The sequence below is a fragment of the Sorghum bicolor genome, chromosome 2, assembly GCF_000003195.3.
Source record: "Sorghum bicolor cultivar BTx623 chromosome 2, Sorghum_bicolor_NCBIv3, whole genome shotgun sequence".
Classification (NCBI taxonomy): Eukaryota; Viridiplantae; Streptophyta; class Magnoliopsida; order Poales; family Poaceae; genus Sorghum; species Sorghum bicolor.
This window is the reverse complement of record NC_012871.2, coordinates 64,066,585-64,081,814: the sequence shown is the minus strand read 5'-3', so window position 1 is coordinate 64,081,814 and position 15,230 is coordinate 64,066,585. Positions and strand designations below refer to the sequence as shown.

Genomic DNA, 15,230 nt, shown 5'->3' with positions numbered 1-15,230 from the left:
TTTCGCTCGCAGCGCATGCCATCTTGCCGCAAGTCAGCTGCATATTAGATGCGGCGAACAAAACGGACGCCAAAAGTTTAGCGAGAGATGGGAGGAGGTTATACAGCGAGCGGCACCACACTTCTGCACGCGCAAAATGCGGTAGCAACCAAACACGTATGGGCGTGCTCGTGCCGCGTTTAGTGAGAAGTTTAGTTGTGGCGTTGTGTGGCTACGAGCCAAACGAGCCCTATATGTCGCATCTGTTTTTTAATAGTAAAGTTCTTTTTTAAGAAAACACACATACTGGGAGAAAAACTTGACAAAGAGGAAAGCATAAGGTAAAATGTAAAAACACACCCTTAAGCACCAACAGTTTGCTTTACTTCTTAAACCGTCGAGCATTGAGTGTTTGGCTTGGGAAATCGACCTATTCTAAACGAGGCGGTGTATCATGGGTCCATTCATCAAATCAGTGGATTAACTTCATTTCTCATATTAATACTAATTATTAGTTTTTTATGAATAAGGTGGTGATAGATAAACTTACTCTATTCCACAAGCCAAACAAAGAATTGATGAATGAATAAGATGGTGATGGACTGTATTACACAAACCACATATGTTTACTATTTTTTTCTTTGCACTACTTGGTGGTGTCCTTTTGTTGCCTATACCCAAATTGCAATAATGGATCGGATGGCTGAGGCCCTGTTTAGTTTGAGGATAAAATTTTTTTGGGTGTCACATCGGATGTGTCGTAACGATGTCGGGAGAGGTTTTTAGAAACTAATAAAAAAATAAATTACATAGCTCCTCAGGAAACTGCAAGACAAATCTATTAAGCATAATTAATCCGTCATTAGCACATGTGGGTTACTGTAGCACTTAAGGCTAATCATGGAGTAACTAGGCTTAAAAGATTCGTCTCGCGATTTTCAACCAAACTGTGTAATTAGTTTATTTTTTTATCTACATTTAATGTTCCATGCATGTGTCTAAAGATTCGATGGATTGGATGAAAAAATTTTAGGTAGGGAACTAAACAGCGCCTGAGTACATCAATCATGCCGGGGATGTTTGGTTGGTGGATTAGCAAATCTGTTTGGGTCAAGCAACTACATCGGACCAGGCTTCTAAAATCCAAAATTGTTGTTTAGCCAAACAAATTTCTCAGGTCAACAGCTAGACAGGGCCGACGTCTGAAATTGTAGTTTGGCCAAACAAATTTGCCAGGTCAGCTAAACAGGCCCGTAGAGAAAGGGAAAAAAACACTTTTTGAGAGTGTGCAATTTGGCCCCTCTGTAGTTTGAGTTTTCTATGTTGTCATGGGTGTGACGGTGAAGGGAAGAATAGCCCTCAATTATGGAACAATTACGCGCCCTGCCACTGGCTTGCAGGGGAAGAAGGGGTTCCGAGTCACCGGCAAGAGAAGACCAGATCTCGCCTCCCGCCCCACCAGAGATCACAAAAGGTGGTTGGCACCAAGAAAAAGCTGGTGCTGCCAGCCCACATGGATCCTGTTGGGTTGGAAGGGGTTTATTAGTCCTCCTAATCCTCCCATGTTTTTCTACCACTTTATTCCCATCCGTGATTAACTAGCTTGCACATTCTTTGCATTGCAGCCATGACAATTGCCGGTACATGCACACTTCCCAAGGCAAAATCTATCTCTTGTCATCCAGCACAAGATTTTTTTTAACTCTGCTATACTAGCGGATAATTTTACTGTGGTAGTAGCCGAGCGAAAAAGCATGCATGTCTGCCTTGTTTACTTAAAAAAATTTTATAAAATAGGAATAATAGTATTTTCGTTTGTATTTGACAAATATTGTTCAATTATAGACTAACTAGGCTTAAAAGATCCGTCTCGTAAATTCCGACCAAACTGTGCAATTAGTTTTTATTTTCATCTATATTTAATACTCCATGCATACGTTTAAAGATTCGATGTGACGGAGAATCTGAAAATTTTTGTAAAATTTTGGGGAACTAAACAAGGCCGGTCAATTTCTACTTCTTTGGTTACCTTGGATTCTTCTATTACGTACAAAGTGGGTGGCCAGAAAGGGATGAAAACGTTGCGTTCTACTCTAGGTACGGTGGAAGTATGTATATATAACAGTACATATTGATGTATATATGCGTTTTTTGTAGGTAATACACTATAAATTAGCATGCAATTAATTAATGCAAGTTGATAGATAACTGCCCACATATAAAGCACTTTAATAATTGTATAGATCTGGTTACATAAACAATATACAATGTACTCTCTCTATTTCAGAATTTCATAGACGGATATTCAATTTGCTCTTTGTTCTAAACATATATGTCATGAATGTGGATTTATTCGTCTTTACCGTCTTTCCCCACCATTTGTTTAGTGAATCGTCGGTCCATTTCTGGCCCTGTTTAGTTCCTACCTAAATTTTTTTATCCTGTCTTATCGAATATTTAGACACATACATGCATGAAGCATTAAATATAAATAAAAAATAACTAATTACATAGTTTGCATGGAAATCACGAGACGAATCTTCTAGCTAGAGTAACACTTGTGCTAATGATGGATTAATTAGGCTTAATAATTTCGTCTCACGGTTTCTATGCGAGTTATGTAATTAGTTTTTTAATTAGTATCCGAACACCCCTTTCGACATTCTATGAAACATCTTATGTGACACCAAAAACTTTTCACTCACAAACTAAACAAGACCTCTATCTCTCACACACATGGATGCCAGAGAGAGAATTAGCTAGTGCAAGTAGTATTTGTTCATAAATTTTGAGGACTCGGCGAGAATGAGATAAAGATATACAGTTTTGTTTGGGACTGTTTCACTCTATCAAAATTGACTCTACTTCCTATGTCTCCTTTTCAGAGTCGTTGTAGTTGTGCTTCTAGCTGTCTCCATTCAAAGCATCATGCATGTATCTAGGTGAAGGCTTCCATCCAAAATCATAGAATCTTGCATGTACCTAAGTGAAGGCTAAAACGACTCTAAAATGGGGGACAGAGGGAGTATTTCACTAACCCCACCATGAAATAGTTCCATAAAACAGCTAGAGTTGGCCCCAACTCCACCTTTTTTTTTCTAAAGCAAGGCTCGGGGAGCTGTCACTGTTTGGTTAGCGAGGTTATAGGAGCGGAGCAGTCCAAAATAAACCCTAAACGGTAACAAAAGATTGAAGTTGCATGTCCTAAAATAATAATGGCCCTTTATTTTGAAACGAATAGAGTATAGTATTACATGTTTACACTACAATAAAAACCACAGTCTTTGTCACCCCATCACTATCGGACAATCTAAAACCGACATCATTGTCGGATTGTTAAACCAACCAATAGTGATCCCTCATCCCTGGATCCAATTTTTCTTTTCAATGTGATTAACTCCATCTCCCCTTCATGTCCACATCCTTAAGCTTCAGTATCTCCTCTCCTCTACTCTCTCTCCCCTCCCTAGATCCCTACCAAGCTCCCGTCTCTTCGAACCTCCCCTTCGCTTGATCCCGAATCCAACTCTGGCAGAGAGCTCTCCTCCTCCCCCCTTCCCCCCTGCTGCGGCACGGTCTGATGGCAACAATGTAGATGTGGCGGCGGCTGCTCCCTCTGGGTGGCGACACCTCGCTCACGAACAGTAGATTCAACAACCTAAGCGAATGGATGCTAGTATATATTTTTCCCTTCCTTTAGACCTTGTTTGGATATTCATGTATTAACCTTAATCTATGCATGTTGGACTGGTAATGTGTGGAATTTAGTTTAAATTTACACCAAACCACTACAATACACATGGATTAAGGTCCAAATAAGTTCTTAGCGTTGTTTTGTGCCGTTTAAAAATATATAACAATAGTGAAAGACGGTTTGGAACCAGCACAGTGATCGCAAGTTGTGAAAGTTGTGGGATATAGTGATATATAATTTATGCCGCTATGGCACGTACGATATATATAGGGATCTGTATCTGTATGCAGTATGTACAAATATATATTTTGTTTCAAAAAAAGATACACATACAGGCGGATCCATCAAGTTGCGTGTTGCTCCCATAGTTTATATTATATCTCAGACGAAAAGGTGTATATGATTAATATATGAGGTGAGGTGAGAGATTGGAAGAAGGATGTGGTGTGGGTCTTGGAAGCATGTATATGCATGCACGCACGCATCATCTTCGTCTATCTCGAGAGACATCTCATGCATAAATCATGTGGGCCATGTGCGTACGTGATCATCCTGCATGTGATCCGGCGCCCATCGCTGGCCTGCTACTAGCTTCCGATGCAATGCAAGCAGGATCCGATGCACTTCTAGTATGTCAATGTACGTGGATATATATATGTAACTTAAACAATTAAGCTTGGCCGATCCTCTGAGCCAATAGAATACGTAAAGTATATATATGCTCCCTGCAATCATGAGCGGCGCGCGCCGTCGATGCACGCCACGTGTATCGATCCGTGTATAGATGGCATGGCATGCATGGCAGCTAGCTACTCTACCACAGCATGTGTATGATACTATTATGCATGCATGATCTTGATCTCTGACTAGTTTTTGTTTTGAGTGAAGCTACGCAGTCCGAATGTCTTGACAAGCTTTATTTTGAAGTTCCGATGCTCGTTCGTACTACGTGGCCTGCTGCTGCTGCTGCTCCTCTCTCTGGGACGACGGCATATATACGAGTTCTGATTTTTTTTTTAAAAAAAAGAAAGAGTACACGGCTGCTGCATGCTGATTGATCTGTTTCTTAGCCATGGGCAAAACAAGACATGATTAGCCGTGCAACTTGTTCAATATACAAATCAGATATACTCTTGAGGAGTGTAGTTGATTTTCAAGGTCGCTGTGTTGTTTTGCCTTTGTCCAAAACAATGAACTCCAAGTTAATTAACAGCTCAACTCTCGCATGATTTTTTTTTTGCCTGACGAGCTGGCCACGAATGCAAAAGGGCATCATATATGTGTAGCAGAACCACCGGCCGGCGTGTCCTGCTGCACTGCAAATCGATCTGCAGGGCATCTTTTTTTTCCGTTCACTGTTGCTGTCGTCGATAGGAGAGAAACCTAAAAAAGGTCTCGGTGATGCATGACCACCTCACCGTGCATGCATGAACAGTGTCCTGCACTGCTGCTCATCGCACGGCGCATGATTCTCGTCCCACCGATAATGCAACACCTTCAGTTCATGTTCATCCGACGTGTTGGCGTACCACGGCCGCACAATTATTGAAGTACACACGCATATGCAGCCGTCGGCCCGCCGGCCCGGCCGCGCGGGGACCGGCCGCCGTCCACCGCTCGATCTCGCCGGCCGGCACGGACCACCGGAGGGAAGAAGACAATCGGGTGTGTGGCCACAGGCCATCAGAGTTGGTCATCAGGCGGTCCGGTGTGTGCACCTGCATGCATGATAGACGATCGACGACGGCGATGATCGGAGGGCCGCGCTGCAGAGTGCGCGAAGAGACAATCGAGAGGACCACCTGAGGAAAAGGCGAGTTTTGCAGCTACCTGTTTCTCCTTTTCCCCGGCCTAGCTAGCTTGCACTGTACTGCATGCACGCAGACGAGCGAGGCACTGCACAGTTTGGGCGCAGCGGGGGGGACGAGAGATCGGTCGGGCGATTAGGATTTGCAGCGCGGGAAAGCGAGGCTGAAATCATTTGTCAGGCCGCTGCCTTGCCTGCCTGCCTGGCTGCCACATGTGCTGCTGCGAGAAAGCAGCTAGAGCTGAGGCTGTGGAGCCTCTAGTAGGTCGATCAATGGCCTTCGGTTTCGGTCTGGCCGATCCCCGCGCGATCATGCATGCATTGGGAATTGAAGATGTGATGATGCAGTGAAACGCAGCAGGTACGTAAGTACGTAGATAGCTGCACCTGCGGGCAATGCAAAATACTGTAGCTGCCTAGAGAGCTAGGAGATCCTTTCTCTGAAGACTCTGAGTCTCTGATCAGAGCTAAACAGAAACCGGTCGATCAGAGCTGCTTGGATTGCAGTTAAACTTTCGTTTGGCTGTGTGAGTGTGAGTTGCAGCAGTAAATTGTGCAGTTCTTTTGGTCTTCGGTGCAGTAAATTGTTCAGTTTCTCCCGGAAGAACTAGAGTTTGGAAGCTTTTGAGTTGGTGTTCCAATTAAGGAAGGGATCATCTCAGTCTGACATCACAAGGGGCCAAGGGCCTCTCGCTTCCGTTTCAGTTTCAGGCTTTCAGCCGAAAGCGAGAGGTCGCGAGAACAAAATCCGTCGTTGTTTGGAGGAAAGGAAGGATTGGACTAATCTGGGCTTTCGCTCCCCCAGGCCCAGTTGCCCAGCAGCCACTTGAAACAAAGGCCACCGAGCCTACCTGAGTGGGCCCGATGGAGGCTTCTCAAGCCTGGCCCAAATCTCCAAACAGTGCCGGTGAGACAAGGAGCCATTACGGCCCTGTTTTGATTTTGCGCCACAGAGAATAAGGCCAGTCTCAATGAGGAGTTTCATCTCCCTGTTTCCAACACGTGAAACTTTATCATGAAACAGATCTCTCATACAGTGCAAAGTTTCATAGTACGGTTTCATAACTTTTTTTTTTACTATTTATGGGTCCCACCTGTCCTATAATCTCTCTCTTCCCCACATCCTTCTTGTCACCGTGACTCCGCTCCGGCTGAACACATCTGGCAGAGACAGAGCCCGCATGTCTGATGGTGGCGAAGTGAAGGATCTGGCGGAGGACGAGCCAAGGCCAAGCCACCGCCGGCTGCCGCAAGCACCTGTACTTGGTGCTGGAAGACCGTAACAATGGCTTCAGTGTCTACAAGACAGCGGCGGTGTCCATTGGCCCCCACGCATCTGCTCGGATGCTGTGCTGCTCCAACATCGGGAGTGGAGGTGCCATGGGGATTGGACTCTGCCTTAGGATGGCGCGGCGAACTCGCGATGGGGTAGCTTGTGGCCCCGTGGACTCGCGACGGCTCGCGCCCGCGGCGTGGCAGAGCTCGCGCCCGGCGGCATGGCGGCTTGCGCCCACTCGCGGAGGAGCTTGCGCCCGCGGCGTGGCAGAGCTCGCGCCCCGCGGCATGGCGGCTTGCGCCCACTCGTGGAAGAGCTCGCGACCGTGCGGCAGCTTGCGACGGTGGTGGAATCCGCTCGCGACGGTGGTGGAATCAGGACTGCGCGGTGGTCTCACGATGGGGCAGCTCGCGATGGCGACGGAATCGCGACGGCACCGGATGAAACGCGAAAACCACTCTCAGTGTTGTTTCGTCGCTGTTTCCAATCTTTTGGAAACCGCGCTCAAACGTTTCACCGGGATGAAACGTATCCCTTCTCCCTCCTCCCAGTTTCATGCAAAAATCTGATATGGCATCCTATTTAATGCGGAACTGCTAGCGCCCGGACGTCCGACGCCAGTACCGTATCCGGACGCCGAGCCTCCAACCCGCGCCATCCAGAGAAAATAAAAAAAGCTTCAACAACACATCCGTACGTCGAGCCCCCACCCGCAAAAAGAAAAGAAAAGAAAAGGGAGACCGTCCGTCCGCAAACATCTCGCGCTCTGCTCTACTTGCCCCGCACGGAGGACTGCTCTTCGTCTGCTCCCCAGACAAGGAGCCCGTCCCCACCACCGCGAGCACCGAATACACCTCGCTCCTCGTCTCACCGGTCCCTAGCACATCTGCCCATCGTCAACTCATCCCGACAGCCTACCCCATAGACTTAACGCTGCAACACAATGCGCGTGATAGTACAACAACATAGATATACTACTACAACAATATGTTGAAGTAGCTGAAACAACATAAAACATAGTATTACAACAAACACTGAACACCTACTACAACAACATGCAAACACTACTACAACATACAGATTGAAGCATTGGATGGAGCAGTTGAAACACCATGAAACCTAGTATTACAACAACAACGAACGACTGCTGCAACAACATGTAACAGCTAATGCAACAGCTAGATTGAAGCATTGGGTGGAGAAACCGAAACACCATGGATATAGTAGTACAACAAACACCGAACAGCTGTTGCAACAACATGCAACAACTAATACAACAGTGAAGATTAAAACATTAAATGGAGCAACTGAAACACCATGGACATAGTACTACAACAACATCGAACAACTGCTGCAACAACATGAAAGAAACTACTAGAACATGCAGATTAAAGCAAGTGAAACAACATCTTGAAACAGAGTATTGCAACAAACGACTGAAACCTACTGCAACGTCTAGAGAGAACCATTGCAATGAAGACGAGACCTGAACCTGAGAGCTCGTCAAAATCCTACCCTACTGCAACATCACTTGAAAACGTACTGCAACAAGCAGAGAACACCATTACAACATGCGCGAGCGCTGAAACCCAAAAGCTCATCGAAACCTTAACCACCACCACATCCCGTAGATCCAGACCCAAAGGAGAAGTAGTAGGAGGAGGAGGAGCAGAGTTGAAAAACGTGGAGGAGGGAGGAGGGCTCAGATCTAGATCCATAGAAGAAGAAGAAGAAGAGGAGGGCTTAGATCTAGATCCATACGAGGAGGGAGGGGAAAGAGAGACCTCAGATCCAAATCGTCCCCACCTACCTCGTCGGAGGTGCGCCGTCATCCATGGAGGACGCCGAGCGAGGAAGAGAGTACGAAGATAGGGAGACGTGCGGCTTGCTACAAGCCACCGTCGCCGCCCCCACTCCGGTGGCATAGAGACATGGAAGTTGTAGCGAGGTGAGGAAGGGAGAAAGGGAGAGAGAGAGAGAGAGGGATGGCTAGCCAGCGGCGCAGTAGAGTGCGGGCGTGTGTGGCAAAAGAAGCGGAGCAGCGAGAGAAGATGAAAAGTAGTGAATAAAATGTGTGGACAGCAGCGCGAGGGAGAGAAGAAGGTAACGAGTGAATCGGAAGCGGATAAAACGAGTGAACACTAGCGTCCGTCCGTCCGGACGTCTTATACATATCATTACCGTATTTAATGTGAATGAAATCCCCTATGAAACCCCATTGAGACTGGCCTAACGGGCTGTCTCTGCAGCTGGTACCTGCCAGCTGTGCATCCACGAACAAGCTGTACCTTAGCTTAGTTTGTTTGGTTGAATTTATTTACCGAATTTATAAGTTATTCAATAGTATTTTTGTTTTATAATAAATCAGCGGATAATATTTTTAGTCATAGTTTTTCAGCTATAAGCAAACAGATTAAGGTATGTCACACGCGTATAAGAGGAAAAAGGTTACGCAAAACCATTAAATATAGACGAAAACAAAAACTAATTACACAGTTTAGCTGTAAATCACAAGACGAATCTTTTAATCCTAGTTAGTCCATAATTAGATAATATTTATCACAAACAAACGAAAGTGCTACAGTTCCGAAAAGTTTTCACTTTTCAGACTAAACAAGGCCTAACACTACTGCTTGTGTTTGGATTTGGATTGGATTGGATTGGATCATCAGAGGTTAGGAACGGAACGTCCCTGACCTGGCTGACCAACGTGCTGCACACTTCGTCGGCAGCACGGCAACTCTGCCCGCGGGGCTCGCTCGAGCGACCGACAGGCGGACAGGGCATGTCAATCCATCAAAAAGCCGTGGACCACTCGTCCGCAGCACAGGGTCAAAACCATATATCGTCAAATTTATTAGGTGGCAGAAATTAACATTGATCGCGGTTATAGCAGAAGGCAGGTTCCTTAACTCAAAGCGGGAGATCTAATCTCTTTTATGAGTTTTTGGATGGAATCGGAAGACGGGCTTGTGGGGCGGACGATGGTCAACAGCACAAGTGCGTGCGTGTGGTTCCCTTGTCCTAGTCCTAATCCGTCCTACCTCTAGGCTCCATTTCATCTCATCAGTGGAGCGATCAACGCTAGGGAACCACTTATTCTAGCTATACTATAAATAAGCACTTGTTCTTAGCTAGATGTGTCCGAATTGAAGCGCATCCACCTAGAGTCCTAGACTATGCGTCCCATAGCACCTGTGTATTCCAAAGGAAAAAATACTGCCTCGTGACGCAGATAGGATAGTGCGTGAGTGTGCATTTCGGATCCAACTAAACCTAGCCTTAAACATGAACGTACGGTCCATTTATGTTCAGTATACACCACAGTCACTAGGGAAGGGATATGCTTAGGAGTTGAGACAAAGACCGTGTACTCCTATTTTAGTGGGAACCGACAGTAGTGTTGGTGCAGCCGACAGCGAGAGCAAGCATAAGTCGTACCGGCGTGTACACAAGGATTATCTCTAACCTTATCGTTGCAAACAAAAATGCAAGGATTATCCCCACCCGCCGGCCCGTCTGCTGGTTGGCAGCTCGCTCATCGATCGGCTCCGAAATCCACACGGTAGGAGGGGCCTACGGTGCTTGCGAATTAGTAAAACCTTGTTTGTTTAGTTCGCGAAAAAAATTAGATTTTAGCTACTATAGTATTTTTATTTTATTTAATATTTAATATTTAATTATATGCTAAAATTAGCTTTAAAGATTCATCTTATAAATTATAAATAAATTATGAAAAGAAAATTAGAAAGTAAACAGGGCCTAAATAGTTTATGGACTGGTCGGACAAACGCCCTAGCTTGAGCGGCCAGCACATAGACTCTGCAGGAATGTTCATTGGCATCATAGCAACAGCCAGGAGAAGATTGCAGGAAAAGCTAACCGACGATGCAGCGGTACGTCACAGGGATTTGTCTCGCCGCGCTCGCGACGAAACGGCAGCAACTCTCCCCGGCCTCGGCAGCGGCAGCGGCAGCGGCGTTCTGAATTTTTTTTTATTTTAATACTGCACCACTTTCATTTATATTTAATAATTACTATTTACATATAAACTAGGTAGAATTAAAAGATTCGTCTCATAAATTAGAGTGTGAAATTAGTTAAATTCTTGATTTTTTTTTTAGATTTTGAGGTGATCTAAACAAGGCGGCAGGCAATGTTTTGTCCATGACAACTCCATATCACGTTCCCGCATAGTATTCGCGTGAAAAGCTTCTGTTTAGAGCACTACTAATCCACATCGCTGGCAGGCAGCCGGCTCGTTTGGACTCCGGACGCCGCCGCGGCGAACAACCAAGGCGCGAGCCAAAGACTCATCACTCATCAGGCGTGCGTCACGCGAGCAGTCTACCAGCGAGAGTCGTGGCTCGTGGGCTGAAGAGTCGCTCTGCTCCCGGTCCCGGCAACCTCGTCTCCGGCTGTCCGGGCTGGCCTCTGCCCCGCCCCCGCCCCCGCCCCCGCCCCCGCCAGCCTCCACACGGACCACAGGTGATCTGACAGGTCCACCGCCGCCACCACCACAAACGCGCGAGGGGATCAGGAACGTGTCAAACAAAACACCTCACCACCTCGTCAGCTCGCCAGCCCTCGTCTATCCAAAGGGGCGGGGCCCGGGGGTCAGTCGGCGAGACCGCTCCGGCCGAGACTCTTAACAGTAACGGATAGGGATGGCCCTGCTGTTTCCTTGGTCCGTCTAGCCCAGTCACCCACAGGAAGGAAGGAAGGAAGGAAGGAACACGGCGGGGCGCGGGTGGACGCGGTCCACTAGCCACGCGAGGGAGGGAGAGGCTCATCCGTATGGGCCAACGGCACTCGGATCCTCTGCGTCGCCCAAGAACAGGGTTCCGGATGTCTGGGATACCTGAAACACTTCGGTTTTTTGGAGATACCATTAGACCAGTCTCAGTGGAGAGTTTCATAGCGTTGTTTCCAAGGTTGCCATGTCATAGAAATGAAATGAAACTTGGATGAAACATTCACTCTCAATGGAAAGTTTCATTCCATAGTTTCATAGGCATTTAATTTCAAGACTCATAGAGAGTTGGTAATTGTGCCAAGAGAGTTTCATTTAGATGAAACTCATTTCTTCTCTCTCTTCTTAAATACACTGCCATGTCATCTAAAATGCATATGTGGCAGCCTATTTAATGTGAATGAAACTCAGATGAAACTCCCACTGAGCCTGGCCTTAGGGCACTCACAATGCAGACTCTATCATGGAGTCTAAAGTTATTTATTACCTCGAATAATGTGGACTTGGAGTCTAAGGGCACTCACAATGCAATACTCTATCATAGAGTCCAAGACAATTAATTACATGTTATTTATGATATTTTGCTGATGTGGCAGCATATTTATTGAAGAAAGAGGTAGAAAAAATAAGACTCCAAGTCTTATTTAGACTCTAAGTCCACATTATTCGAGGTAATAAATAACTTTAGACTCTATGATAGAGTCTGCATTGTGAATGCCCTTAAAAGCTTACTATGGTCCTATCCATTTTTCTCAAAAAAAAGATGCATGTGTCACAAATCATCGCGGTTTGATTGATAAGCCGTGGTAGAAAATATTATTAACTGATTTATTGTGAAAGAAAAACACTGCTGAATAGTTAACAGATTCGACTGATAAGCCCAAACGAACAAAACATTTTTCCATAAGATCTTATGTCATTATGATGTCAATAACAAAGGGATCCGATTCAATAAGCCTTTCACTGTAGTCTATATTTCTATGGTTAGAGACAGATTCAGAAATCTTCTAAACCTCGAGCCAAACTATGTAGTAAAAAACTAAGTCAATTTTTTCTCTTTAAATTTTATAGCTGATGAAATAAGTTTGTATGGAGTTTATAGCCAAGGACTAGGGCTTCATCACGGGCAGCCCTGGCGCCCTAGATCCACTTATGATTTTTTATGGATATGATATTAACCAAAAGCTTACAATTTGATCTAGAATTTACAGTTTTGATAAGTTTGTTCACAATAGGTATGGCTAGCAGGTAGGGATGGATAAAAAGCCAAGATAAAAAGGATCTAGATAGAACCCAAAACCACTTCCCTATACTGCATATTGCACCGAGCTTTAGGGCATAATTTGCTACACTTCTAGGCATGTGGCTTGCTGAACTTGCTCTTCTTGCCACTAGTGTATTTGATTGCCAAAAAGTGTGGCGCTCGTTTTATACGTCGTCACACTTTTGGTGTGGCTAAAGCTACGTCACAAGGATATGCGACGGACGCCAAATATAGTTTCATCTACATTTGGAGTGAGTATTTTTAACATAATTCCGTGATGACACATTCTGATACAAGTTATCGGTTCCTAGTCACAATGTAAGATTGTGACCTTAGATTTCTACCTTGAGATGAGATGCGGCAACTAACACCATAATCATTACTTCCATTCGTTGGCTGCTACTTGGTGCATCATATAAGTAAAACATGATAAAAAAAAATCTAACATCATGTAAGTAAAACATGATAAGAAAATCTATCAGGATAGTATTGAGATACTTGCTATCAATTATTACTTCCTCTCATTTTTTATATGATACTGACTACGTGATGCGGTGGTAGAATTATCTTGAGACATGGCATTGATAGATTGGGATACGGTCACAATCAATTGCGCAATAGCACACACACCGCGCGTTATCTTGTGATTTGGCTGCAGAGGATCCTGCGGCTTTGCGGCCTCTTTCAGCCTACAAAGACCCCGCGCACCCAGGTTGCGTCCTGGTCCTTGCTCTTATCCTATCCTCCTGCCTCCTGCGTTCCGCTTCTTCTCTCTCTTTCCCCCTTCTTCTGTGATTCTCTCATACAAGCTGTGTTCCTGTCCCTGTTCTTGGACGGACACACATATCCAATCCACCCGAGATTTCCTCAATTTACTCCAGACACACACTGGCAACGCCCGGACCGTCGAATCTCGCGGCTCAGGCGACATGCCTACGGCGGTGGCGGAGGTGCGGCCGGCCTTCGGTTTCCCCAGATCCGGGAAGGGGAGCGGCGGCGGGCATGAGAAGGAGGAGGCGGTCGGGAAGAGGAGAAGCGACGGGTTCTTCATAGAGGAGGTCCAGGAGGAGGCGGAGGAAGAGGTGCTGACCGATACCTCGTCGATCGGGGCGCCGTCGCCGTCGGGCTCGTCGATCGGTGAGAACTCGTCGTCGGAGGCCGGCGAGGACGACGGGGAGGAGGAAGTCGAGAGCAAGCTCAAGGATGGTGATGCGCTCGGTTGCTTGGATGCGCTCGAGGACTCCTTGCCTATCAAGTGAGTTCATAAAGCTTTCGTTTTCTTTTGGATCGCTCATGCGATTTCGCTTGCTTTTGCAAAATGGGATCTTTTTAATTGAAAAGGAGATGATTTTTTTTCTGGGGCTGAGGGGCTAGCAACATTGCTAAGCATGCAGTCCATGGATTTCCCCCTTTTTGTAACAGCGAGCGGAGGGAAAAAGATGACTGCTTTCACCCAAAATCGCCTCAAATTGCGCATGGTAACTCAAAAGACTTCTAATTTGTTTGATCAGGAAGGGCCTCTCGAGCTTCTACTCCGGCAAGTCCAAGTCGTTCACCAGCCTGGCGGAGGCCACGTCGACGGTGGCGGCGGCCAAGGAGCTGCTGGCCAAGCCGGAGAACCCATTCAACAAGCGGCGCCGCATCCTGGCCAACTGGTCCAGGCGAGCCTCCTGCAGCTCGCTGGCCACGGCCACCTACCTGCCTCCGCTCCTGGGCCCCGACCACGCCGTCGCCGAGGGGGACGAGGGCGAGGAGGACGACTCCGACGACGACGTGGAATACAGCCAGCTGCCGCACCGCGGCAAGAACGTCAGGGACGCACCGGCATTGCCACTGCCGCCCACCAGGCTCGGCGGCGTTGGCATGCATAGGAGGAATGGCCTTGGGAGCTTCAGATCTCCGAGGTCCTTCTCACTGTCTGATCTCCACAATAGCAGCAGTACTGATGGTAGTGATTAGCAGCCGCAGGTTTGCTTCCAGCTTTGGCCTAGCCTCTTGGCCAGTAGAGATGTAGTATCCACTTACTATAATATGGTTCCGGTGTATAAGATCCAAGTTTGTTGTGTTCATCCTCCTAGCCTCCTGGCTTTCTTTGACCTCAGAACAAGTGCTTCGACTGACCTAACAACCTGGGGGTATCATTAACAAATGATGATCATGGTGGTTAGCTGCCTGCCTTTGATTCATTTGATTAACTTGCTGCTGTGGTAGTGTGGTGTGATCTGCTTGATGGGGTATCCCATGATTGCACTGTGCCACAGGCTGATTGCCAATTGGCCGCGGCCAGTGCTATACTGCTATGCTTTGGAGAGATGAAGCTGCCAATGAGTGAGGATCAAAGTCTGATCTGATCACAACGACGAAAGTCACTTTGCAGCTAGTATGGTGATCTTTGTTTTTGGAAAAGCAACGGGTGGATCCATCCATCTCCATCCCTGTTTCCTTCGTTCTGCGTGG

The 15,230-nt window shown here is 46.5% G+C and overlaps 1 protein-coding gene across 1 annotated transcript; it reads left to right on the top strand.

The window, feature by feature from the left end:
• On the top strand, window positions 13,488-14,959 carry LOC8055897. The gene is made up of 2 exons (XM_002462564.2): window positions 13,488-14,028; window positions 14,285-14,959. Exons 1-2 carry the CDS (start codon window positions 13,703-13,705, stop codon window positions 14,730-14,732), a joined length of 774 nt encoding a protein of 257 aa, XP_002462609.1. The 5' UTR covers window positions 13,488-13,702; the 3' UTR covers window positions 14,733-14,959.